At 36.2% G+C, this 26,157-nt stretch overlaps 2 protein-coding genes across 2 annotated transcripts; one reads left to right on the top strand and one right to left on the bottom strand.

Annotated features, from left to right (window-relative positions):
* The first annotated feature begins 13,988 nt into the window (after positions 1 to 13,988).
* Positions 13,989 to 18,707, top strand: LOC113300524. Its single transcript, XM_026549730.1, has 4 exons — positions 13,989 to 14,758; positions 14,893 to 15,207; positions 15,523 to 15,699; positions 18,333 to 18,707. The coding sequence occupies exons 1-4, from the start codon at positions 14,105 to 14,107 to the stop codon at positions 18,456 to 18,458; spliced, it is 1,272 nt and encodes a 423-aa protein (XP_026405515.1). The 5' UTR covers positions 13,989 to 14,104; the 3' UTR covers positions 18,459 to 18,707.
* A 1,099-nt stretch (positions 18,708 to 19,806) lies between these two features.
* Positions 19,807 to 23,837, bottom strand: LOC113294382 (nitronate monooxygenase-like). The gene is made up of 12 exons (XM_026542779.1): positions 23,575 to 23,837; positions 23,098 to 23,406; positions 22,768 to 22,913; positions 22,422 to 22,647; positions 22,153 to 22,334; positions 21,461 to 21,549; positions 21,215 to 21,316; positions 20,995 to 21,090; positions 20,841 to 20,872; positions 20,651 to 20,726; positions 20,345 to 20,398; positions 19,807 to 20,227 (listed from the first exon to the last, which is right to left on the bottom strand). Exons 1-12 carry the CDS (start codon positions 23,704 to 23,706, stop codon positions 20,202 to 20,204), a joined length of 1,470 nt encoding a protein of 489 aa, XP_026398564.1. The 5' UTR covers positions 23,707 to 23,837; the 3' UTR covers positions 19,807 to 20,201.
* Between the last annotated feature and the right edge of the window lie 2,320 nt (positions 23,838 to 26,157).

Below are 26,157 nucleotides of genomic sequence, written 5' to 3'. Positions count from 1 at the left end.
TGAAGATTATACCTTTCACTATTTAATCGACTTCATAGGTTAATAATGAATACATACGTCTTTCATTCTTTGGAATACATTACCAGAAATTTCATATTGTTAAATTTGTTTTCTAACTTTTTTTTTGTACCTATTTGGAGGATATGGAAATAGAAATATGATGCAAAGGAGTAGGCTAGAGAATGAGGCAAGTTGATTATGTGTATCATAATTTTTAATAGTTTCACTAATGGACGCAACTTTCAAATGTTTTGCGAGTATAGTGGATAGCATAAAAGTCACGCAAAAAAGGGTTCGGTGTATGAAGGAAAGACAAATAGGAAGAATACTACTTTCACTAAGAAGACCCGATGCCCTTTCAATCTTCAATTTAGGATCAACGTGAAAGAAATGTGGTTTTTGGAGAAAGTTGTATGTGGTAGTCACAACCACCTTATACTAGAGAGTTTGGTATACACCCTTATGCTGGACGGCTGACTGAAAAAGAAGAGAAGATTGTATATTTAATGACCCAAAATCGTATGAAACCCATTGATATCTTCGCTCACTTAAAGCAAAGGAACCTACAAAATGCTTCTACTTTGGATAACATCTACGATGCAAGAACAAAATTGAAAAATAACTAAAAAGGAACAGAGGAACGAAATGCAACAATTAAGGCATTTGGGGGAGAAGCATAATTACTCGGTTTTCCACGATGAAGATGAGAAGAAACAAATAAAACATATTTTATTGGCTTATCCATAGTTTGTAAAGTTTGAACGGTGCTATCATCAAGTGCTTATAATGGATTGGACGTACAAAACAAACAAGTATGAGCTCCCAGTGTTCAACATTGTCGGGAAAACTTCTACCAACTCTCCTTTTAGTGTTGGTTTTTTCTTCTTGAAAGATGAGCTCGAAGAGAGCTATGTGTGGGAACTAAAACAAGTGAAGTTATTCTAAGTAGAGAAATATACTCCAAAGGTGTTTATTACCTAAAATGATTTTTTTTTTGATGAATTCAATAAAGAGGGTTTCCTGGATGCTCATAACCTTCTTTGCACGTTCCACTTGTGGAATAGTATTGAAACTAAGTGCTTGCGCATTATCCGTCCAACAAAGAAAAGATAAATGAAGAAAATAAAGAAACCACCGGCATATCAACAAAAGGAATCCAAAGAGAAATTTAAGAAGGTATGAGAAGTTGGCAGAACTGAAATGGGAAAGTTTCAAATCGGAGTGGGGAGCCTTGACATATTTTATCACTGTGGATGAATATGAGAATAGAGCTTGTATGTTAGTGGCTCATTCGAAAATAAGTTACCCAATTGTTGTGAAGTAGTTGTTGGATAATTGGTTGGATCCAAACAGACAGAAGTTTGTAGCGGCGTTCACGAACCAATATAAGCACTTTGACAACCAAGATACAAGTACGGAAGAGTCATCTCACAACCGGTTGAAAAAGAAACTTCATAGTTGTAATGGTGGATTAGTTACGGTGTTCGAAGCCATGGATGCGTATATCCGCCGTGATCACCATAGAGTTGCAGTGTCTTTTGAAAAAAGCCGAAGTAAAAAACACACCAAATGGTTGTCCAATTCGTGGCTAAGGGGAATTACATTTAAAGTTACTCGCTATGCAATTGATAAGATAATGTGTGAAGTACAACATTTTGAATTGGGAACTTTAAAAAGAGTGTGTTTTTCCTAACATGACAAATTTGAGACTCCCTTGTCGGCATGTTATAGCCACATACGATCCTGATTCAAGATGTTGACCCATTTGGGCAACAAATATCATTCAATGAAATAATAGTTGATCAAGAATTTGGTGGAACGTTTGCCGATACCGACATTGGAAAAGTGCTAGCCGATAAATATGCTACACTAACCCGGGGGAAAAGGAAAATATTGTTGATTAACTTGAGTAATTTAGTATATCCGTAAAGTAGGTATGATATCAAGGAACCACCAAAGAGGAAGACAAAGAGGAGGCCTCTTACGAAGAAAAAAAAAGTTATATAGGAAAGAAAAAAACAAAGGAATTGTTGGAGGAATAAAAGAAAAGAGATCCGTCGTGCTATGAATGGTTAAGAAAGAATTATGAAGCGGAGGATGAGATGAAAGAGGATGTTCAAGGTAGAAACAAACGAAAAATAGGTCAATTGGATAAAGGAGAACCAAGCCGTCCAAATGTACAAGGAAAATGTATCGAGATTCCTTCTCAAGAAAGTGCAACAAGCAAAATTGATTTTAAAGGTACTTCGCTACAAACAACCACAAAGAAGCAAATGATTGCAAAGAAAGTGAGAAAAAAACATGATGGAGTTAAAGGAAAGGTTTCTATGAAACTAGACCAAGCAATAGAGAAGTCAAAGTTGCCAGTCTGAGGCTTCTCTTCCAAGAAAGTTCAAGAAAAAGACTTTTTGATAAGCAAGGACCAATGGAAAGAGTCCGATAATTGAAAAATTCGGTCAAATGGTGAGAAGGAGAAGGAGACGATTTGTATTACAAGAGAAGTGCCTAAACCACCACCTAGAAATGAGAATGGTCGATATATCCGAAAGTATTACATTCTCTATGAAAGTTACTTTTTTTTCCCCGACTGTATTCGTGATTGTATCAAAACCGTATATAATGTTCATGGTGATGGTAATTGTGGTTATTACGTCTTCGTGTATCAACTTGGACCCCTTGAAAACGCGAAAGAATGGGGTTGTGACCAAATTGAAAACTACAATTATCTCATCTAATTTGGATGGAGGGAATACATATTATTTTTTGGGAGAGTGGCATTAATTTCTTCTACATCTCCCCATAGTGGAGTTTTGTTCTAACTTTCAATTCTATAACCCAATAACGAAATTTCATAATGTGACCAGTCAACAATTTAATACTGTTACATACTTACAAGACTGTAGCTTTAATGGAAGAGATAAAATGATATGGTGTGTTTTCCGTGCTGCAAAGCCTGCAATGTGTCTATAGCAACCAGTTCTGTACTTCAAATTATCAAAATTTAGAACGATTTTTTGGGACCATCCTTTTTTTGGGCACCATTGTTTTATTTTGGATAAAGACATTAGAAGTAAATCTAGGTCACCCCATATCTGGTATTTATATTAATACCTAAATTATCCTAATAATTAATTTTTAGGTTATGATTAGTTAAATGATTTAGTTAATAATAATTAGTGAGATTATATTAAAAGATGGTATGATTATTAGATGAATAGAATTTTAGAGAGAGTAAGGTTAGAGAAGATGAAGGAAAAAAACATGGAAAATAAAAAAAAAATCCAATTCACTAAGTTTGGGTATTCAAGTGATGAAAACTCATCCGATTCTTCATCTCCATCCTCTCCTAGAGTATTTGTTAATCTTCACAATGATCTGGATATGAGTTATTTCTTAGATGGTGATTCTATTCTTCCCAAAACTCAATCTCAAGATGAATATGATGGATTTTATCAACTACAACCGGAGGAAGAGTATTTGGGTGTCCAGGTATGCTCCAAACTTAGATAATGTATGTTGAATTGGTCAAAACTTTCCTAAAAATGTAAAATTTTCAAGTGGATTTGGGCTAGTTCGGTTACACTACGTCAAGAACAGCTAACTGAACTCATCTGGAAGTGCAACTTGGTTGCTTTAGCTATATAGGGAAGTAACTGAACTCACCTGAAAGTGTTGTTCGGTTACTTTCTCCAAACACGCAGGTTACCGAACTTTCCATTAATGAAGGTTTCTCAGATTTCAGTATAATGTTCGGTTGGTTCGTAACAAATTAATAAACCAAACTTTACGTAAAAATTAGAACTAACTTAGTGTACAAATTTTGGTTGGTACGCACCCAATAACTAACCGAACTTACGTAAAAATAAGAATTAACTTAGTATACAAAGTTCGGTTGTTTCGCAAACTGCATGTTTACGAACTAGATAACCTAACTCTACGTAATATTAGAGTTTACTTAGTGTATTAAGTTCGGTTGTTTCACAAACCGAAGTTAGGGGAAAAAAATCTGAAGTTCTAGTGCAATGTTCGGTTATCTAGATAAAATAAGAAGTAACCGAACGTTTTATTTGTTACTTGTTCGGTTATATGTCAACTTTGCTATATAAACCGAACCTTGAGTTCGGTTATTGCGATAAAATTTACAATTAACCGAACTCTAATATAATTCAAATTGATGTTTTTACATTTCTTGTAGATATAAAGCCAACCTATACCAATGGATGATCAACCTTCTCCGGTTAATATGTTGTTCGAAGATACATCTCATCACTATGCTAATGAGTTGGTATTTTACTTACCTATTGATGCGAAGAATTGGGCTAGAGAACATGCTAAGAAGTCAATTGCGTCCTAGTTTTGAATGGAAAAGAAAGCCAAACTCTTTTTGAAATGGTTTGTGAGAGAAGTGGAGATCCCGATGTTAGTCACAAGAGGAAGAGTTATGAGTATAAAGGAAAGACGACGAGGAAGAACACAACATGCTCAAAGAAAATTAAATGCCCGTTCAAGATGGTATTTAGCAAGAGAAAATTAACGAAGAAATGTTTTCTAGCTATGAATACGGTGGTAGGTCATCATAACCACCCTCGTTCGGAAGATCTTGAAGGACATGCAATGGACGCAAGGCTCACTCCTCAAGAAATGGAAATTTTTTCTAAATATAGGAAAATGAGTATTTCACCTTCAGTTATGCTTCTCTTATTAAAGGAAGATAACCCGGATAACGTATCAGGTTTGCAAACCATTTACAATGCAATTGAGACAATTAAAAGGAATGAATGGAAGGATAGACAAGTAATGCAACAATTCTTTTTTTTGGCTCAAGAGAAAGGCTACGCGGTTCAAAAGAAGGTAGGTCCGGGAGAAGAAATAGATCATCTCTTCATTGCTCATCCGAAGAGTGTTCAATTGGCTCAATCCTTCCATGAAGTTCTTATAATGGATTGCACTTACAAGACAAACAAATACGAGATGCCATTGTTGAACATTGTTGGTCGTACGTCGACGAAGTCACCGTTTATCGTTGCCTTTTGTTTTATAAAGAAATAACATTACATGTCATTACCGAACTATTACATGACATAGGTTCGATTTGGAAATAAAATTACATGGCATTGCCGAACTATTACATGACATAAGTTCGGTTTAGAAATAAAATTACATGACATTGCCGAAATGAAATTACAAAGGACTTAATACCCAAAACGCATTATGAAAAAGTCTCTAAGGATGCAGAAATGATCCTCATATTTTAAATCGTTTCCTTTCCATCGTCGCCATTCATTCTTCGATATTAAAATGATTTCCTCCAATATTTCACCCCTAAGTCGATTCTTCGCAACAATCCGACACAAAATCAAAAAATCCACAACTCTTTCTCGAATCTTTTCAAATCGAATGAACAAAGGTAGTTGGTCAAGGTTATGAAGGTTACCTGTGTCGTCCCAAAATTTATCATGAATTTTTCCTCAAAAACTATTACTCATAACACCATTGAATCTTCGTTCTTCATCCCTCTTTGGAAAGCATAGAACGTAGTTTCTACAAATAGAAATATCTTTTTCTAAAGTAAATTTATGACTAGGAATTGCCATTTTTCTGAAAATTTGATAGAAAATGTTAACCATGAGAGGCATATATATACCATTGGGGTGTATAACGGATATAAAAAGAGTCGTTCTTTTTGTCGGAACAAGTACATTGTTGTGTCAGCACCTAAGTTCGGTTACATCGCAAAATCTTCTTATAACCGAACTCTACGGTGCCAAGAAAACTCAGAAGTTCCAGGGTTAGGTTTGGTTACCTGGTAAATTTCTGCAGGTAACCGAACTAAACATTTCTTACATATTTTGGAACCCCTTAGTTCGATTACCTGCAAAAATTTACCAGGTAACCGAACCTAACCCTGGAACTTCTGAGTTTTCTTAGAACCATACAGTTCGATTACATGGATATTTTGCGATCAAACCGAACTGGGAGTTCGGTTATACCTGAAAAATTGCTATCAAACCGAACTGGGAGTTTGGTTATACCTGAAATATTACTATCCAACCGAACTACCTCAACAACATAAGGATAAAAAACTACTACATTCGCAATAACTATAAGAAAATTGATTCGTTTGATATTTATGAACATAAGAAAAGTCTTCTAAACATAAGAAAACAAACTACTACATCCGCAATAACAAACAAAGTCTTCCAAACCTAAGAAAATAAACTACCAAATCCACAATTTAAAAGTCTTCCAAACATAAGAAAACAAACTACCAAATCCGCAATAACAAAGTCTTCGAAACATAAGAAAACAAAGTACTAATTTTTTGCAATCACTCATTTACGACGAGAAACTTTCCTACTCTTGCGGTTAGGAGCTTTAGCATTTCCTTCGTCATTATGAGTATCCTCTCCACTGCTTTGTTGTTCAACCATTCGACTTGAACCTTCCCCTTGTTGGCGACTCCTTTTCACCGGCATTGGATCAACATTGTTGGGTGAAAAATATTTATCATTTGGTTGTAGAGCTCCATTTGTTCTCGAGTGTCCATGGAGTCTCCAGACCGGATCTTTTCCATCAATTTCTTCACCAATTTAGCACCTGACTTCATCTTTTTGCAATGAAAAGAATAAATAAATGACTATTTTTTTTCAATATTTCATAACATTTTGAAAAGCAAAAAATAAGAGTAAATCTCTTACCACCGTATTCCATAAGACCAAGGCCTCATCACCACAGGTAGGCGTATTCTTCATAATCTTCTGAGCTTGTTTCTCTACTTCCTTCGCTTTCGCTTTCTCAGCACGGGCTTGTTAGACTTTGTTTATTACACGAGGATGAGAAATAGTTTCATACCATTCCATATATCCCTCATCAGCAGCATTTGGCTCATCATACGAATCTTGCAAGTCTTCATTTGGAACAATATAACTCCCCATGTTGTTCCAATGGTCCACTGATGGAGCTGGTTCGTATTTGGGAACAAAAATTTTTTCGGTGTCCTTAGTTCCCCGCTTCTTCACCTTGAAGTTGAACTTTTCCTCTTGTGGGACAGTTTGGACGCAAGTAAATTGTCTCAATACTCTTCGAGGATTATACATTGTACAACCGCCAGGATAAAACAACGGTCCATTGTAACCCACGACAGGTGAGAAATCAATAACCCGAACATCTTCCTCTTCTTCATATGAATTAAGGGTGTATGGATGGAAAACCACATCTTCAACCGTTAACTCATCCAATTTCTCCCTCAACCTCAACACCTTTTGTTCCTTATTCTTGTCCTGTGAGTTCAAAAATTCATATTTATCAGCTGTAGGCTTCCCATATTGCCAAGGACTGTGAGCATAAGACAATTACAGTTTAGGGAAGTGGTCGTATGATGAGTGCTAAAAAGTGCATATTTCTATATATTTTTCTTGGTATTTAACTCATCTTTTGTGCATTAATTCTACATTTTATCCCATATTCTGTATTTTCTTTGTTTTCAAGAATAAATATTTTTATTAATTAATTTTGCTTTTTTAGGTTGTAAATAAAGTTTGGATGAATTGCGGAGCGAAAAGAGAAGAAAAGTAATGAAAAGTCGGGAGGAATTACACAAGGAAGCCGCGAAGAATGTCGTGCACAAGACCAAAAGGCTAGAAGTGGGCTTGAAGAGGAAGAATTGTTCTTAAAGAAGATATGGGCTTGGCATACCCAAGGCCCAAAACCCTTACTCAAACACATTTCCACTATCCAAGCCCGTCTCGGATTTCAGCCGTCAGATCGAAGCATTTCAGCATCCTACGGTCGCTCCATCATCGCACATCAAACTCCGAAGACCCCGCTTTACATCGCAACTCCCATCTCCATCTTGGGTCGTCCGTTTTGCTACATCCCTTCATCCGACGGTCGCTCCACGCTTACCTCCGTATCGCCGTTGGATCCACCTACCATCTTCCCATCCATCTCTCCTTGTCACAGATCATCAAACCTCGCTGAACCCGCCTAACACCCAAGTATCGAACACCTATACCCATCGCCAAACACACCCTTCTCCCAAAACCATCGAATCCATCTTCTTCCCCTCTCCGTCTGCAGAACTCGTACGCCATCACCACCACCTGCTCCTTCTGCCACCACCACATCCACCACCAAAGCCATCATGGCTCCTACCAACTAAACCCATCCCCTATATCACGTCCTATATCCCTCTCAGCGACTAATTTCACCCATTTTCACACCTCTAATCCCTAGCTGTGGAGTTGGTGAAATAAGTTGATGAGATGGATGTAATTGAAGCATGGGAAGGAGCAGAAGACGTTGAGTAAGCATGGGTCGAGACTATTGGGAAGAAATCAGAGCTGTTAGGTGAGTAATTTCGATTCCTATTTCTCAACAGGAAACCCTAATTTTACAAATTGGGGATTCTTAGGAATTGATGATTACAACTAGAAATAGAGGCATGGGTGAGTGTTATTGAGTAGATTCAGTGACATTAGGTAGGATTATTTTGATTTAATTTTGATTTTCACCAAACCCTAATTTTGTAATTTGGGGGAAAACCCAAATTGGGTCTGTGGGTATAAATAGAAAGGACTGTTGTGTTGTGTAGGGTATGCCTGGATTAGCCAGAGCACCACCTTAGAGGCCTGGACTATCCAGTGCTCTCTACTGTTACCTCTTGTTTAATTTCAAATTCAGTAATTTCAATTGTATTTGTTCACCATGTCTAGTGTGTTTGAATTATCTTGTATGATGAATGTTAATGTTGTTTATATGTTGAGCATGAGCTAAATTGTTGCAGCTGAGGTTTAGATGAAACCTCAGTGCACTGTCTGATAGTGGAATGCTAGGTTAGAGCCTTAGTGCATTGTTTTGATTGAGCAATGGGAGAAATTAGTGCTCATAGCAAGCTAATTCTCTTTCCATTCCATTTGTATGCTTAGGATCATAAGTTGACCTTAGTTGTCACTTAGTTCCATTAGGAATTCAACCTAGAATTACATTGTCTGGATAGGTCACAAGGGTGGATTCAAGGCCTTAGCTTAACCCACAATTTGTTTTCACAATCACTTGCAACTCTGAATCTGTTTTTCTTATTGCTTAGTTAAATTTTCCTTGCTGCTTTGTTTAGTTTTTGTGCAATTTACAGCTTGCTGTGCACTGAAATCAGTGCACTGTCCTCCCTGCCCTTGGCTAACAGCCTTGGTTTATTTGGCTTTGTTTCCTGTTAACTGCCACTGTTACCTTTGCTTCATTGTCTTTATTCTACTTCACTGTCACATTTACTTCACTGCCTTGCACTTAGAGAACTATCTTAGGAAAACATAAAGCTTCAACTATACACCCTAGTCCCTGTGGAGATGACATGTTCTTGCACATACACACTACAATGAAAACTGTGTACTTGCAGTTTAACATGTAGGCCTTTCTGTCTCCCCTTATCCTTTGTCTTATTTTCTTACTCCTTTAAAAGCCTACCATCGTACACCCAAAGCTATGAGAACAAACCACAAATGATACATTCGTATTATGATTAGTAACAATACACATTTATTCATTCACTTAATCAAGTTTCAAACACACAAAGGATAATTCAATGGCGTATCTGGACAAGGGTGTGTAACCCTCCAAAGAAAACACTCTTAAGCCTCGAAGCTTTTCTGAGCTCCGCTTGAATGAATGAAAGAACCGCAATGCCCCAACAGTAGTTGTTCACCTCATCAAGGGGGTCCAATAGCTGGAGGTAATGGGCATTTACCACGTGACCTGAAGTGTTGGGGAAGAAAATGGTTCCTACTTGATATAACAAATAAGCAGTCACATGGTGCTTAATCTTCTCCTCGGTCATCACCAACTTTCCTTGAAGAACCAAATTTCTCGTCCCACTAAACTCATCAAACAAGGTTGTCATCTTGATCTTTTTCAATGTCTTCTTGGACGTGCGGTCTTTGTTAAATGGATTATCCTCATCACCTTCCTCAGGCTCTTTTGCATCTCATTTAAACTCATATTGTGCCTTGGAAGAGCTCCATCCTAGACATTTTCGACCAACTTTTCAAGACGTTCATAAGTCATTGAGGGATCATAGCCTTCTCGAACACTTGTTCCCGTAATTGGTAGGCCTGTGATTCTAAAACAATCATCCGGAGTTATTGACATCTCGCCAAACGGTAGATGAAAGGTATCCGTCTCTGGATAAGCCCTCTCGGCAAATGCAGTAACAGTGACATCATCAAATTTTTGGTGCGCGTGTTGTATCGCATTCCAAAGTACACAATCATATACCGCCAACTGGACCTCATCACACTCATTCTCTATATTCCATATCTTGTTCTTTTGACGTTTTAAAACACGAAAAACATTATTATGGTCATACAAAAACAACATCATATCTTATATACTAATATATATATATATATATAAAAGAACAATATATGTCAAAATATAATAAAATGATCGAGAAATCTAAATCTTGATGGTTAAGATTGAACCATACGTTTGTCGCAAAGATCTTGGAATCCCATGAGTTTTTGTAGCCCATCAATACCTCCCTGCCATCTCTTGGAGTACCATATGTTGGATTCTTTGGCGGCAAACACAAATTGTCATCAGGAATGTATGATTATCTAGCACAAGGCTTTTTAGGCGTCTTTCTAGGTTTCTTTACCACTATTTCTACTTGTTCCTATTCTTCTTCCTCTTCATCTGAGTCCTCCTATGATTCATCATCATTCTTATCTCCATCTTCCTCATCTTTTTCGCCCTCATCTTCGCCACCCTCATTTCCCCTCCTTGAGCTGGTTCATCTTCTCCACCTTGATTATGTTCTTGACTGCCCATGTCTTCCACGATCTCTTCATTAACTTGTTGGATTACGTTGTCAACATTATCTCTATTGACACCATCTTGGATGACAACACCCGGTAATGACCCACCTCCATACTTAGTATTTTTGGTTCCATGCTTACCGACATCACAATGTACTTTTCCTCGAGGCGCGGGAGTTCTCAGATCTTCCAGTGAAGGTTGGTTGGATTTTTTGCCTCTGCCACAAATCAAGAAAACAAAAGATATCAGCTTAACCGATAAATGATTCACTAAATCAGCTGCAAATAAGGGTACTCAGCGAAGAGTTCGGTTTGTCAAGTTTTTTTTGCGAACAAACCGAACTCAACATTGGTCACTATTAGTAAAGAGTTCGGTTTTTCAAGTTTTTTTGCGAACAAACCGAAATCCACATGTATGCAACTACTGAAGAGTTCGGTTTTTCAAGATTTTTTGCGAAAAAAACGAACTCAACATTGGTCATTATTAGTGAAGAGTTCGGTTTGTCAAGGTTTTTTTTCGAATAAACCGAACTCCTCATGTATGCAACTCAACAAAGTTGGACAAGTTCAGTTAAATTGAAACTCAACATATTGGGCAAAATATCATAGTCCGGTTACATTGAATTTTTTTATTTATTTTTTTGTAAAGTTCGGTAAGTGAATAGTTTTAGAATTTTATGCGAACCAACCGAACAAGATAGCTCAGTTCGGTTACACAAAAACTCAAAATAGCGGGCTAAAATTGGACATTTCGGTTACATGTGGAAAAACAATTTGTTGTAAAACTGGTTAAGTTCGGTTAGAATTTTTTTTAGGATTCTTTGCGAACCGAACTGGTAGTTCGGTGACCTAGTTTTGAATCCTATAGAACCAAACTGTTCTTCGTGTTCTTCCTTTCAGGAAGTTCGGTTAACAAACTAGGGTTCTTTAGAAATTCGTCGTAACCGAACAATGCACTGTAACTTCCATTTGAACCCTATTTTGATGATTTCTATTCAATTAAACGAATCAAAATCAAATTAAAAGTAACGGGTTTGTTGGAAAATACCTTCGAATCGATCCCATGGAGGAATCAGGCTTCTTACTGCGTCTATTATACTGGATTGTGGATTCACTTGGTTGTTCCACTTCTTTATGAATCTCAAAATCACTTGATTGATTTGATATATGCCCTAATGCGGGACCTGTTCCTGGGAGTCTGTTGGTTTTCTTTCGAAGAACCATTCTTATAGTCGATTTATTAATCGACGATGAAAATTTTATGAATCGACGATTAATCGATGAAGACGATGTTGAAATGAGGAAGAAGAGAAGTAGAGGAGAACTGATTTTTTTGTACGGCTAGGTTTAGATACTTTTGTTTTTGTTTTACATTAAGTTAGGGTTAATTTTAATCAGGGGTAGTTATTAGATTATGGGCAGTTATTAGATTAGGATTAAATTTAATTAGGGTAAGGGCCAAATTAGTAATCTCATCTGATTTTAGGACATCCCTTAACATTGTAGGGTAGGTGGCCTAATAAGACCATGGTCCCTCAAAAAAAGGATGGTCCCCAAAAAATCGTTCAAAATTTATATCGCAATGGGCATGATGAAGATGACTAGAAATTTATATCACAGTCTACCCGCTAAGGCGCTAAGAGCTTCTCCAATGATGAATATGGATGTTTCCTGCGTGGCATCACTTTCAAGACATCCTTTAGGCATAAAATCCTAAATATTAGGAGTAAATAAATTTGATCTCCAACCGTAAAGGTTGTATCCTTATTTTACTTATTTGTAGGTATATAATTGGTTAAAATTATTTCCACTTTTGTTTTCAATGATATTTAGTATTAATAAAAGTGTGACTAGGATGGGAAGACATCCTCTAAGTGAATATCTAAAACTAAGAGCTTCTCCAATGGTGAATGTGGATATTTCATATGTGGCATCACTTCTAAGACATCCTTTGATTATAAAATCTTAAATATTAGGAAAAATAAAATTTTATCTCCAACCCATAAAGTTTTTATTAACTTTTTACTTAATTGTAGGGTATATAATTGGTTAAAATCCTTTCCATTTTTATATTTCAATGATTTTATTAATAAAAAGTGTGACTAGGATGGGAAGACATCCTCTAAGTGAATGTCTAAAACTAGAGGTTTACGTAGAGGATGTCTAACTATTTTTTTGCCACATCATCTTCACATCAATGGGTTGGAGATGATTTTTTATAAATATGGTTGTGCATCCTGCGTGGATTAAGACTTTTTTCTTCACACACATTCCATTGGAGAGGCTCTAAAGGTTCACCTAGAGGATGTCTAACTTTTTTATCCACATCATTCTCACATCAGTGGGTTGGAAACGATTTTTTATAAAAATGGTTGTATATCATATTTGGATGAAGATTTTTTCCTTCACACCTATTCCATCGGAGAAGCTCTAACCGAGGCTCTAAGCCGTCCCAATTTGGCCCTTTTTCTTTTCTTGTATGTACACTGGGTATTTTTTGTTTTTAGCCCATTATCTATATAAATTTTTAGCTTCAAACACGTTTGTATTAGGCTGAGTCCTGTGGAGTAATTTTGTGGGATGAAAATGGCAAAAAATCATGGACTAAACTCAAATACTCGATCTCTCTTACCGAAAACAGGGGACGTAAAAGGGGATTTAAGCAGGGGCGAGAAGTATTTCTCTCCCTCCCTCACCATTATACTAAAATCATCTCCTACCTGACATGGCGACACTACTGAAAGCAGAGGCACTTCCCTCCTCTACTAGACTCAATCTTAGTCAAAGCAGATGCAAACCAATCATGTAAATTTGAGTTGGCCGACGGTCGATACAGTTGGAACTTAGAATATTAGAAAAAGTTTAATACAAACTCCCTATTCGGTAGGTGAATTGCAGATGCCTACCAATCATGCAATTCGTCCCAAAACATTTGCCGCCTTGCCATTCGTTGTCATTTCAATCTTACCCGAGGAAAACTCTAGGTACATATATAAACATGACTTGTTCTTATATCGGCTTAAAAGTTGTTTTTACCTACCCGTTTTCCTCTTTCAGCCCTTCCAGAAAGTATGGATGATTAAAGTGGCTAGACTTTGATTGTTAGGTACTTTGTCCTAATTTTAATTTTAAATAGACTTGATAGTTAGCTTGAGAGTTTAGACCGAGTAATTTTGATATTGCTCAAGCTATGTTTATATATCGGGCTTTGTTTGTTCCATACAAATATATACAAAATATAGCTTCTCATTTTAGCTAGGGCTTTCACCTTTATCCATCATTAATTTCAAGTGATGGATGAATTATTTGAAGAACTAGTAGGCTATTTGATGCAAAAGGAAGAAGCAAATATTCAAGAGAATACGAATCATGAGGATCACAATTCTATTCCCGGTGGTATTGCTGACGATAATATGATGCCAGTGGCGATGATGGACAGTTTCAATATTAATGTTGATTATGAGCGAGATGGAGATTGCTATAATCCCCATATGGATCTACAATGTAATGTTGATGATTACGATTATCAGTTGGGTGCATTATTATATGATGAATGCTTAGCTGATCTTCCATTATTGAATGCCAAAATCACCGGTAATTTTCAAGAAGGTTGTGTTTCCGGTAATCCATCCGATGATAGAATCCAGTGTGACCGTCTATTACCGGATGTCACTGATACTTCTCTAGAAAACTGTGATATCGATCCGTACTTCAATCTGATGGAGACTTCAACAATGCAGCAGAAAACTGATGGAGATGTTTGTTGTGATCCTCATCAACCCCAATCACCATCACCATCTATACCTGATCATGAACCACAACAAGTAGAAGATATTGGTGATGATGTTGATACATCCAGTAAAAATTTGAAGTCAGAACGTTATAGACGCAAGAGATTGAACCAACAGTATTTGACGTTGAGATCCATTGTCCCAAACATTACCAAGGTATACGTAATTATCTCTCTTGATCTTCCTCCTGCTAATTATTTTTCTCATGCATGCGGTTTGTATATTTTCATGCATTAATTAACATCTATCTGGCTCTATCTATATATGTGTGTCTGTCGGGATAAATGAAGATGGATAAAAGAACCGTTCTTGTTGATGCTCTGGCTTATCTACAAGATATACTTCACCAGACACAAATTGAAATTGAAAATCAGAACAAAGTAATCTCATCACTTAATTCTTCCCTGGGAAATGAGGAAACAATCAATCTGCCTCTTCATCATCACAATGAAGATGTAGTATCGGCAGTAGAGGAGAACGCTGTAGATGTTAGTGGCAATGATGGCCAAGTCCAACCATTATTCCACACCTTACTAGTTGAACCAGTAGTACCACCAGGTCCACCACCATTTGAACGTCGCGCAATCTTTCCAGCAATAATGCAGGTACGTACATGGGGATTATATTAATTTATTAATATTTCCTTCATTTTAAAAAAGAAAGGCAGACAAGGTTATCTTTTCGAAACAAAAATAATCCTACTTAGCCGTCACGGATAGATCCTTAAAAAGTAAATTCTCTTCATTTTTGAAAAAGAGTTATTTTTATTTTTTTATTTTAATCCGAAAAAATGTCAAATTGAAAAAGTGATTTTCTTAAAAACCGAGGTAATATTTTATATGATACGAACGTTGATATCCTCTTAAATAAACGGATATCTTATGAGCAGTGTTGATATATTTTGAAATGTTGAGAATCAGATGGAAGTTGAGAAGCTAGACGAGGAGAGATATGTGTTGAGGATTGTGTTCAACGAAGCATCGGGAACAATGGGTCTAGTACAAAGATCAGTAGAAATGTTAAAAGGATTTGAATCCATAAATGTTGCCCTTTCTGCATACGGTCAACATCACGTGCAATCTTCCAACTTTCTACGCGTAAGTTATTCATTGTTTATTTCAAGTTTCAAGAGAAAGCATTGTAATTATTCTTCTCCTTTCACAAGGTGGGCTACTCCTACTCCTTTTGGTATATCAGAGTCCTACTATAATAGGGAATGGGGACAAATGGGTATGTTACTGCGCCATTCATGGCGTTGAAGGAGAAGCTAATAGGGAAAAATAAGTACAGTGGTACTGCTGTAACTAGGATTCACTTTGACTATGTCATAGTACAAAAGTACTTGTTAGGGGAAATTAGGGGGAGATCCAAGAAAAATAATATTCTCATTCTCAGGTCCATAATTAATTTTATATGAATTACCATATGAAATTATTATATGAATCAATACATAACTGGTTAAACATTCTATCTTTTCAGGCATAACTTGTTATGCATGCTAATTTTTCAGAGGTATAATTGGCAGCGCAACTTGGACATAACATATCTAAAAATCCGCGTCTTAGAATTTTACAAATTTTATATCTTTGGAAATCTTTTTAAAAGAGCTACGCAACGAGTACAAAAAAGAAAATCAAATTTTTGTTTTTAACGAAAAAATCGGAGGTGATCCTCATTTTAGGGAATTTTTTTGAAAACTTGATACTTAACCATTATGCAGTCACCAAAACGATGCATAACACATTCTGCAGACGCATAACGAATTATGTAACCATTTTCTCCACTGCGTAACAAATTATGCATTTGGATAACAAAATTATGCATCTATAACAAGTTATATTATCATTTTTTTGGTTGATTTTAGTCGTACATATAAAAAATTGATGCATAATGCAGTATGCATCCATATTTACGGATGCATATCAGGTTATGCATCTATTTTCTCGATGCATAATGCATTATGTAGCCATATTTTCGGACGCAGAACAGGTTATGCAGGTTTTTTGGACTGCATAACAAGTTATGCAACAAATTTTGTAGTTATGCATCCATTTTCACGAATGCATAACATGTTATGTAGACAGTTTCTCGACTGAATGACATGTTATGCAGTCATAACCACATCATCTTATTTCATGTTTCATTAACTCCCACGCAAACCATTATCTTTCAGTTATTCGGGGGCTCTTGGTCAAAATCATGTATTTACACCATCATCTTCTTTCATGTATTTACACCATCATCTGCAATTAAACCTTCTTCACAACTCATCCAGTATTGCTTACTCAAACTCAATTTACGGCTGAGAGTTTCATAAAAATCTGAAATTCATTTCAAAATCTTCATTGAAAACAAGTTTTGATCATAAATCTATAATGACCAAACCGTGTTCTACAAACCCATTTAGGGATTTTTGCTGCTACCATTAATATTAGTAGTGAATTGAAATTGTAATGAAGAGAATCGGTAGTAAGAGGGTTTGTCGTTAATTCGAAGAAGAAGACGATTTGGTGCTGCTGTTGAGATCAATCGAATTTAGGCATGAATTTGTTCTCGAAATCAATCGAATCTCTCCCTTTTCTGAGATCTAGGTATAGTGGAGAAGAAGAAGAAGAAGAAGAAGAAGAAGAAGAAGAAGAAGAAAAGACGACGAAGAAGAAGAAGAAGAAAAACAAAAAAAAAGACAGAAACAGAAACAAAATTTTATATATTTTGGGTTTGAGAATAATTTTCTTCCAAAATTTGGGTGCACGCCTGTAGTTTTGGGAGCGTGAGTTTCACAGTAAAAACATCAGGGAGAATGGGTCTCCCTGTAGTTTTCACTAAACAAAAACGCGTATACACAGCCAAATCTTTAATAGGACCTCCTGTTTCTGCCCAAGGGCGAGGCCCACCAATTTTGTGTGTGTGAACGGTTTTTTGTACTATAGAATTACTCGTCGTAAAAACACTGAAAAGCATTGCAATTCCGATCAATGATTCTTTCTTTCACAAATCGAATGAAAAAAGAGAAAAAGTAGTGTAGTTAATAAGTCATATTAAAAAATTGTATGCTTATTTTATGAGCCTACTTAGCATTGTAAAACTAAAATTTGCATGCATTTTATAAGCCCACTTAGAGTATGTCATAAGAAGCACGATATTTGGACTTTTGGGGTGTGCTGAAGCCTGGGGAAGCCAGAGCCTGGTTTCGAGTCGGGAATTATGTTTGCCACCATGCATAAATATACGTTATCCCAAGGAATCTCCTCTAGTTACACACCGGTACATAAATAAATTGGTAGGAACTTTAGTAGTATCTTTACTAAAGTGATATATGTGACATGGTTTACAGACCCTTAATTCATGTGCATCCTACAAGAACGCATTCCTCTTTACATGCGAGACAAAATTTCATTAAGGATGTGAAAAAATTCTCCAGCCATAAACCAAGTAAATTTATTGGTAGAGAAACATTTTGTTTATAACTAAAATATCTAGTCCTTTAAGTAATAACTTAAAGATTTTGATGATTAGGCATCTTATAAAGGAACTTCTGAAACCAGAGATCAATAGATTAGACTTTAGAGGACGTCGGAATAATTGCCACAAATCCAACATTCATTTTTGAAGTTTCCGTTAAGCAGATTTTTTTTTTGTTAATAACAAATTGCCTAAATCAAGGGAACTCTTCAAAGTCGCGTTGGAGAAGCTTTTAATTACTAAAATGTTATACATATATTTGGTGCAGGTTAAGAAAATCAAGGGATCTCTATTACAGACTAATGAAGAAGACCTCTTAAACAGGGCGAAAGAAAGTGTGAAACAGTTGGGACATCTTTTTCTTCCCTTCGTTTCTTCCACCGATAATCTATAATCTGGGCTCGTGCAGTCCTCTATTTAGAGAAAGGAAATTTTCTTTACTCACCAAAAATAAAATAACGTTGTTATTGTTAAGCTCTTCTGGGCCAATTTTTCTATGGTATACCCATAAATTTTAAAAATAAGATCACTTGCGGAATATAATTTGTTGTTGTATATGCAATTATGCATCCATTGAACAAGTGACTTCACAATTAAACAATGGTTGCATGCATAATAAATAATAACAAACTCGTTTGATGCAGAGCTTCTATACATAATAAACTGATACATTTTATGTCATATGTATGCCTTCGCTCAAAAAAAGGATGCATGTTAACTAAGCATCCATTGAAGGATATTATGACTAAAAAAACCAATTTTTATATTCTTACAGCATGAAGTAATTATTACTAAGTATTTAATAAGAATATTAGAATATGCCTTTTGTTAACCAAATATGAAATTCTTTAGAAGATGGACTTGCGAAAATGACTTTGGTAGTAATTCTCACTTATGGAAATCCATCTCGCTGTATAGAAGAATGGAAACCGCGTGAAGAATGGAAGTTGAAATTTTACTCAGCTAAAGTGATGATTAACAATCCATCCCATACGATCACGGAACATGCTGCAGTGGAGCTACTGTATATAATGTAAAAAACAGTTATACACCTAGTGGATATTTACAATTATCACAAAACGAACGTCGATTTGCAAAGATCATCTGACACTTACCAGGCCTTGTGGTAGTCTTTCGACCAGATTTAAGCATTTGCCAGTTTGCGAATTTGGCCATCCTAAACTGGGTCCTCCAGGCTCCAGTGATCTCCAAAACCCATTCTTAAGAGCACTTCACCAATAAAAGACTATTAAACGTGATCGAAGGCGTATTCTAAACCAGTCGTACAAATAGTACCATGATGCTTAGTTTTAATCCTCGAGTCTAGACAATTACTAGCAATAAAGATACTATCTGTAATCTATCTCCCTTTTATGAAGGCACTATGTTGACCGGAGATGAGGTTGTGAATCATAAGTTTCAGTGTCTCTGCAAGATCCTTTAAGACAGTTTTACAGATGCCCCACATACGACTGATATGTCTTAGATCCATAATTTCCTTCGCACAAGCTTTCTTTGGTACAAGAGAAATAAAAGTGTACTTTACAATTTAGCCACCAATTTATGGCAACCCGTCCCTCAAAAACTGTTGGCATTTACATGACACATTGTGAAGTCTAAACAAACCACAATCACTGAAACTTGGAAACCGTCCAGATCTGGAGCTTTATTTGCCTTGGGATCTTAAGAGGCAGTAAAGTCTCCTCAAAAGAAAACATACCATTACATGAAATCAACCATTCTTTTTTGAAAAGGACAAAATAAAATAAAATAAAATAAAATAAAGAAGTGGTGAGCATAAAATTCAGAGAGCTTACAAGTTACAACTACTCTCTAAACAGACTTTGCCCAATCAAATACAAAATCATCGAGCTTAATATATTTAACCAAGACAATATTGATAGACCAGTAGAGTAACATCCAAATCAACCATACAGCAGAAATAAGAAAAGGGATATGACAAAAACAAACAGCACAAGATCACAATCTCAACAAATAATAGTAGTTACATATCTTCTTCCATTTTTATAGTTTATTCCCTCCCATGAAAAAGTTCAAACATCGTCTCATTCCACGGTGCAAATGTGGTAACATTCATACGTACAATAGATTTGGCAATAAAAATTTGATGATTTGATCAATTAGCCTGAAGGCCGATAATACCTGCAATAAGTTAAACATGTGGTAAGAGTCAGATGAATAAAAAAAGTTCAGCAATTTGGTCGTTGATTAACAAGATTATGATCAAGATATTAAAGATCAGGTATAAGTTAGCTTTACCACAAGCGATTCTGGCACCAGCATTACCAGTGGTCTTGCTGAGTTCATGGCCACCTGAAAAAAGGAAAATTGCACGTTGTTTAGTTGTTGCAATAATGCCTTCAAACGGAATGAATACAGGTAAAAATACTAATAAGCTAAAGTTATACGGGTCTTCGATAAATTGTTTGATATCGATGAGTTTCAAACTCAGGTGACTGGTACATCGGCACAGTCATCCACGAGGCCACAACCTCTGAGTTCAAGACTTGCCAACAACTTTGATTGATGAAAAAAACAAAACTAAGAAAAGTATTGGAAGAATACCCTTTCCAAGATCATCAGGGTCAGCATGTACAACTACAGCCCTTCCAATTATGGAATTTGGTCCACTGAGAGGAATCTGCAAATACATTTAGAATACTTGAGCTTGTAGACTTACATAAACCAAAAGTCTGATCTGATATATGTTTTTTACACCAAGAAAGTAAATAAAAAAGATCGAGTACGCATTCACCTGTTTGTCGGAAATGTTCACTTCAACTTTACCTGAAATACAAGCACACCATTATACTATCCGTTAATTGCCGGCTAGAGTTAAAAGCAAAGACCCAAATTCAGCCACATATTCTCAAGAACAAACAATTACAGAAAAAATGAAGTTAACACACCATCTGCACCGGCAGTAAGATTTCCAAGGTCACCAGCATGACGGGTTTCATCCCCGGGAGCACCGTGGTCTTTGCCAGCAGGATTAAAATGTGGTCCTGTGTTTGAAAGATCATGAATATCATTGGTGATTAATTTATTTTGAAATTACCATAACCTTTTAGTTTCACACCTGCTTTTGTTCCTAAAACAAGGAGATGATAATTTAGCAGCAACATTTACCAGTAGACGTACAACCGTTTGTTGTGTCACCAAGTGCATGTATGTGGAAACCATGAAGTCCAGCTTTCAGACCAGAGATAGTTCCAATTATTTTAGTTGGTTCTGTACAAAATAGGAATATTAGATGTTCTGGATTCCTACTCAAAACCTATTGGCAATGATTGATCTATTAATCCAACAAAGAATCACAGCCCATATTAGATATAATCAAATTAAGCATCTATAGTTCTACATATAATTCATTACCATCTCCTGCTTGGGTAAAGTAGAGGGTGCCAGAGACACCTTCAGTGCTTTTCAGAAGAACGACGGCCTTCACGGGTTTTACCTGTGTTCTGTCCAAAATTAAGCTTAATTAGCAATAAACAAAAATATGACGTTATTAATTAATTAATTAAGCTAACGTTCAAATATTGAAAAATAAAGAAAGATCAAAAACAACATAATGAAATCGAAATTTCATTTCATGTATGACGTGAGTGAGTTACAGGACTTTGGCCATACTGTAACCTGCGATGATTATGACTTTACTCGATTCCAGATGAAACTCATTTAGATTCACATGAGATTATACGTGATCAATCAGAGATCCATAAAGAAAAGTAGATTCACGTACAGTGGGTGCAGACCGAAAATGTACTTATTTAAAACCAAACTTAATTTATTTCATTAAAAAAATTTTGAAATACAGTATAACTTTAATTTCATAAATTAATTGAGAAGACAGTACTGGTTTGTGATCCAATAAAAAACATATTGCTGCTTCACTTTCTAGGATCTGAAAAGAGACTAAAAAGCTAAGCTTTATTATGAAATCCAAATTGAAGAAATTCTTAAAATTATAGTATTGTAGTTGCATGTAGGGAAGCATGAGATACGCATAAATAACACCCTATGCAATTGAAATAGCAGCAACTCCAGCAACTGGTGGTTCAAACCTGCTACCAAGTTCCTTAATGATCTTTTCAGCACCCTCAACGACACTCTTAACGATGTCACCAGCAGGAAGAATACTTGTCACAAGTCCGACTCCCTGTCCTCCATACATGACCATGTTTTCAAGTTCCCCAGCCGTGGTCTGGTTTGCTACTTGTCCTGCAAACCGACGAAGAATCGTTTCCTATACATAGGTATGCACATATACAGTTAGTTAGTAGTAATCAACAAGTTGATTAAATTAGTAATGAAATTGAAATATAGATAGTACCCCTCCATGAATGATCGAGTAACCAACGATCGGTTGATCCTCATTGTTTGAGACATCTTGTGGTACAGGTTTCCATTTTTGATGGAAAGGTGTATTAAGAACACGAGTTGGTGCTCTCCAGGTTGCACGACTGTATAGGTCTGTGTAATCTGTGTCGGCTTCGGTGTAATGAAGCAATTGCTGCTTGTAGTAGTCATTTGCATATGATTCTTCGGCAGCTATAAACCTATACAACACATTAACAAACGTTATTTCTTTGTCAAATATGATTGATCTGTATTACGTACCCTTTCATTCTTAAAAATAAGAACACAAAACAAACTAAGGATACGATTAATTCGATTACCTCGTCCCCATACAGATTCCTTTAGCTCCAAGTGCAAGGGCAGCCACAAAACCACGAGCGTCTGCGATGGATCCGGTAGCAACAACTGTGACATTCCTGTCACCGATTACATCCACAATCCTAGGAACCAAAGCAATCACACTAACCTGTATATATGAATGGTAGAGAATGTGATTAATGTATATCCGTATATTGATAAGACCTGCATAGAGTTCTTTAGGTTGTACTATATATATATATATATATATATATATATATATATATATATATATATATATATATGTGCGCGCGCTACGCGTAGTCGTGAGAGAGCAAGGGTTTTATACATACATGTCCAATGACATGCCCACCGGCTTCTGGACCCTGTGCCATGATACAATCAACACCTGCAGCAATTGCTTTCTCTGCATCGGCAACTGAACCAAGCTGGTGTATGACTTTAACTCCATTTTTATGAGCTTCGTCCACCATCTCTTTGCTAAAGTCTCCCCAGTAGACTTGCATGCATGCGAGCTTTTCGTCAAAAATGGCCTTGATAGTGCTGGATTGATCAAATCCCAGCAAAATACCTGCTCCGAATGGCTTACTTGTAAGCTTCTTCGTATCTTTTATCATCTTCAGAGTCGCATCATACATATTCTGCGCACAATTTTCACAAACAGTTTAATCATAAACAATAAGTTCAATTTTGTAGTATTCTTTTTGTTTCTTCCATATTATTTTTGTTAGTAATCACACAATTTCAAAACCATAAAGCTTCAACAAAAAGTAAAAACTAGAGATCATAATGAGTATATATATGCATACAACTGGGCTAGCCAATAAACCAAGGCCTCCGGCATTGGCCACAGCTGCAACAAGTTTTGGTCCGGCGATATCGGCTCCCATTGGTGCCAACATAACACCGTTGTCCCACCCTAGACAGCTAGCGAAACCCATCTTGAATACTGAAAGATATTAGTTGATCTATGGATGGATATTTAGTAAATAGTTGCAACAATGAATCATGCAAGAACAAATAACTTAGAACTATGGCTTAGGAGAGGAAGATGGAAGTGATGTCTTCTGATCTTGCGTCTAGTATTTATAATAGAATACATCACATCAACTGCTAACATGTACCGTGCCATGCCAGCTTATAATGAGTAGGATAAAGATAAAGTCATGTCTAATCAGATTAATGTTGCTACAGAAGCAAAAAGAACGTATAGTTATCGTAGGTAGGGTGTAAAAAACCGGGGGGATAAATTCCGTGAATCAACACCAAAATGGATCGAGTTTACGTAGTCCTCAATCGAACTTAATTTGGTGATCAGAATGTCATTGATTCGTATATTTTAAATCCATCCATGCAATGTTACAAATTATCCAAAGATGAGTTAATACTTTCAGAAATGAATGTGGTAAGTATGGTTTTTTCAAAAATGTGCGATTTTAGTATGCTCAAGTAAAGTCTCGTGAAACAATCCAGTGGCAGCTGGGAAATGGTTCTATCATCTTTTCTCCGGTGTGCAAATTTGTAGTAAAAGTGTTTGTAGTTACTAATCGAAAATGATTTACATCCCGCGGGTTATCCTACGATCTCAAAGGGGTGGGATCCACACTAAACTCACCCCCTACAAATCCGTGGGCTCATTAGGTCTCTGCTTTTTTGTGTCTTGTGTTGACAACTTGCAGAATTGGGCCCGCGGGACGTCTATCACTTCCGTTACTAATAGCATAAGTAACACTATGATCGTACATATTACAATACTACATAATTAGTTTATTGTATCTTTAGCATCGCCTGGGCAACCCATTTTGGAAAAGTGGAACTAGCCTGTTCTTTCCGTATCTCATATGGATAGCATATTACTTTTTTCTTTATCATATATGTGGTAGCATAGTTGAAGGGAAAAAGAAAGGTCGATGAAAACACCTGATGGGTACGATACATCAATCAACATCTTTTGTATTTTCTTTTCTTTTGCGGAAAGAAATATTATTTAAAGGTTAATTGATGAGTGGATTTTTGGAAAAAAAAAAAGGATTAGAGCATGAATCCCATGGGTTCGGTTGAAATAGGCTTTCAAACTGACATTGTATGAGTTGAGTGCATGAATCTCATGGGTTTCGTTAAAATTAAGCTTCAAACAGTTATTTCAAGTACGCCTATCAAATAGACCACTTTGCAATTTTATATATTTTCGTGGGACTCTTTTGGTTGGATAAGTTCTCTTTTTTGAACCATTGTTTTGTTGAGTTACGTTTACTTGTTCATGTTGGAAATTCAGATCCATAACCACCATATTTTAGAGTCAAACATCATGTGAAGCAACCTCATGCATGTTGCAATCAGACTTATCCTAGTATTAACCTACTCTACAACCCCTTAAATAGTATCAAAACTCAATTACATGTTCAATAATCACCACTGAGAACAGACAGTCCACACTAAAAATATTTAAGAGGAGGAATAGAAAGTTTCTATAACGATATCTTTAACAGGCTTGATGACTTAGTTATCTACTTCTATTTCCTCACACCTGATTGATTGATGGAGATAACGTAAAACTCTTTTTATATATGATTCTAGAAGAGAGTCCGAGTCATGCTAGCCATGTCAAATCTCCATCACGAGTAAGAGAGGCACCTCATGGTTTACAAGGACACCTGGCACCACAGCTCATACTAAACTTAATCTAACATTAACCTTAAGTTAGTTAATAGAGCATAAAACGGTCACAAACATACTTTAATACAGATTACTACTAGTCTGAACTTAAGCTAAACATGAATTAAGCTAATCTGAACTTAAGCTAAACATGAATTAACTTATACTAAGTCAGGTTTATCGCACAACCATAAAATGCTTACAGCTTAGACTTGTATAGTAAGGAGAAAATGAGCTATAGGAGTTATTAGGCGGGTAAAATGGACATGTAAAACGTTATTTTGAAACAGACCATTTTACCCGCAATTCAAAATATCTTATTCGAAAGAACCAACTCCCTATCCATCTTCAGCAGAACCAATAACTTCCTGCCCCATCTCCAATATCGGTACCATACATCACTGAGAACATCATCTTCAACCAATTTTTCGACCATGACCATAGTACCACGTACCATCCACATAATCATCTTCCTCCACTATCTTTCTCAACCACCAGAAACCCTGACAACAAATACCATATACACAGACATCACGGACTGCCATCACCAGATGATTTGATTTTCAAATAATTTTTTTTTCTTTCTAAATTCCTAATTTTTCATATTCATTAAACTAAGAGATTTCATGTTTTTTCTTCCATCAGTTTCACAGGTAGAAGAACATGAATTGACTGATGATAGCCCTAGAACTCAATCTTTGTTTAAACTCAGATGCAACTAATTACATACTTGCTTA

This window comes from Papaver somniferum, chromosome 7 (assembly GCF_003573695.1).
Source record: "Papaver somniferum cultivar HN1 chromosome 7, ASM357369v1, whole genome shotgun sequence".
Taxonomy (NCBI): Eukaryota; Viridiplantae; Streptophyta; class Magnoliopsida; order Ranunculales; family Papaveraceae; genus Papaver; species Papaver somniferum.
This window is presented reverse-complemented; position numbering and strand designations above follow the sequence as displayed.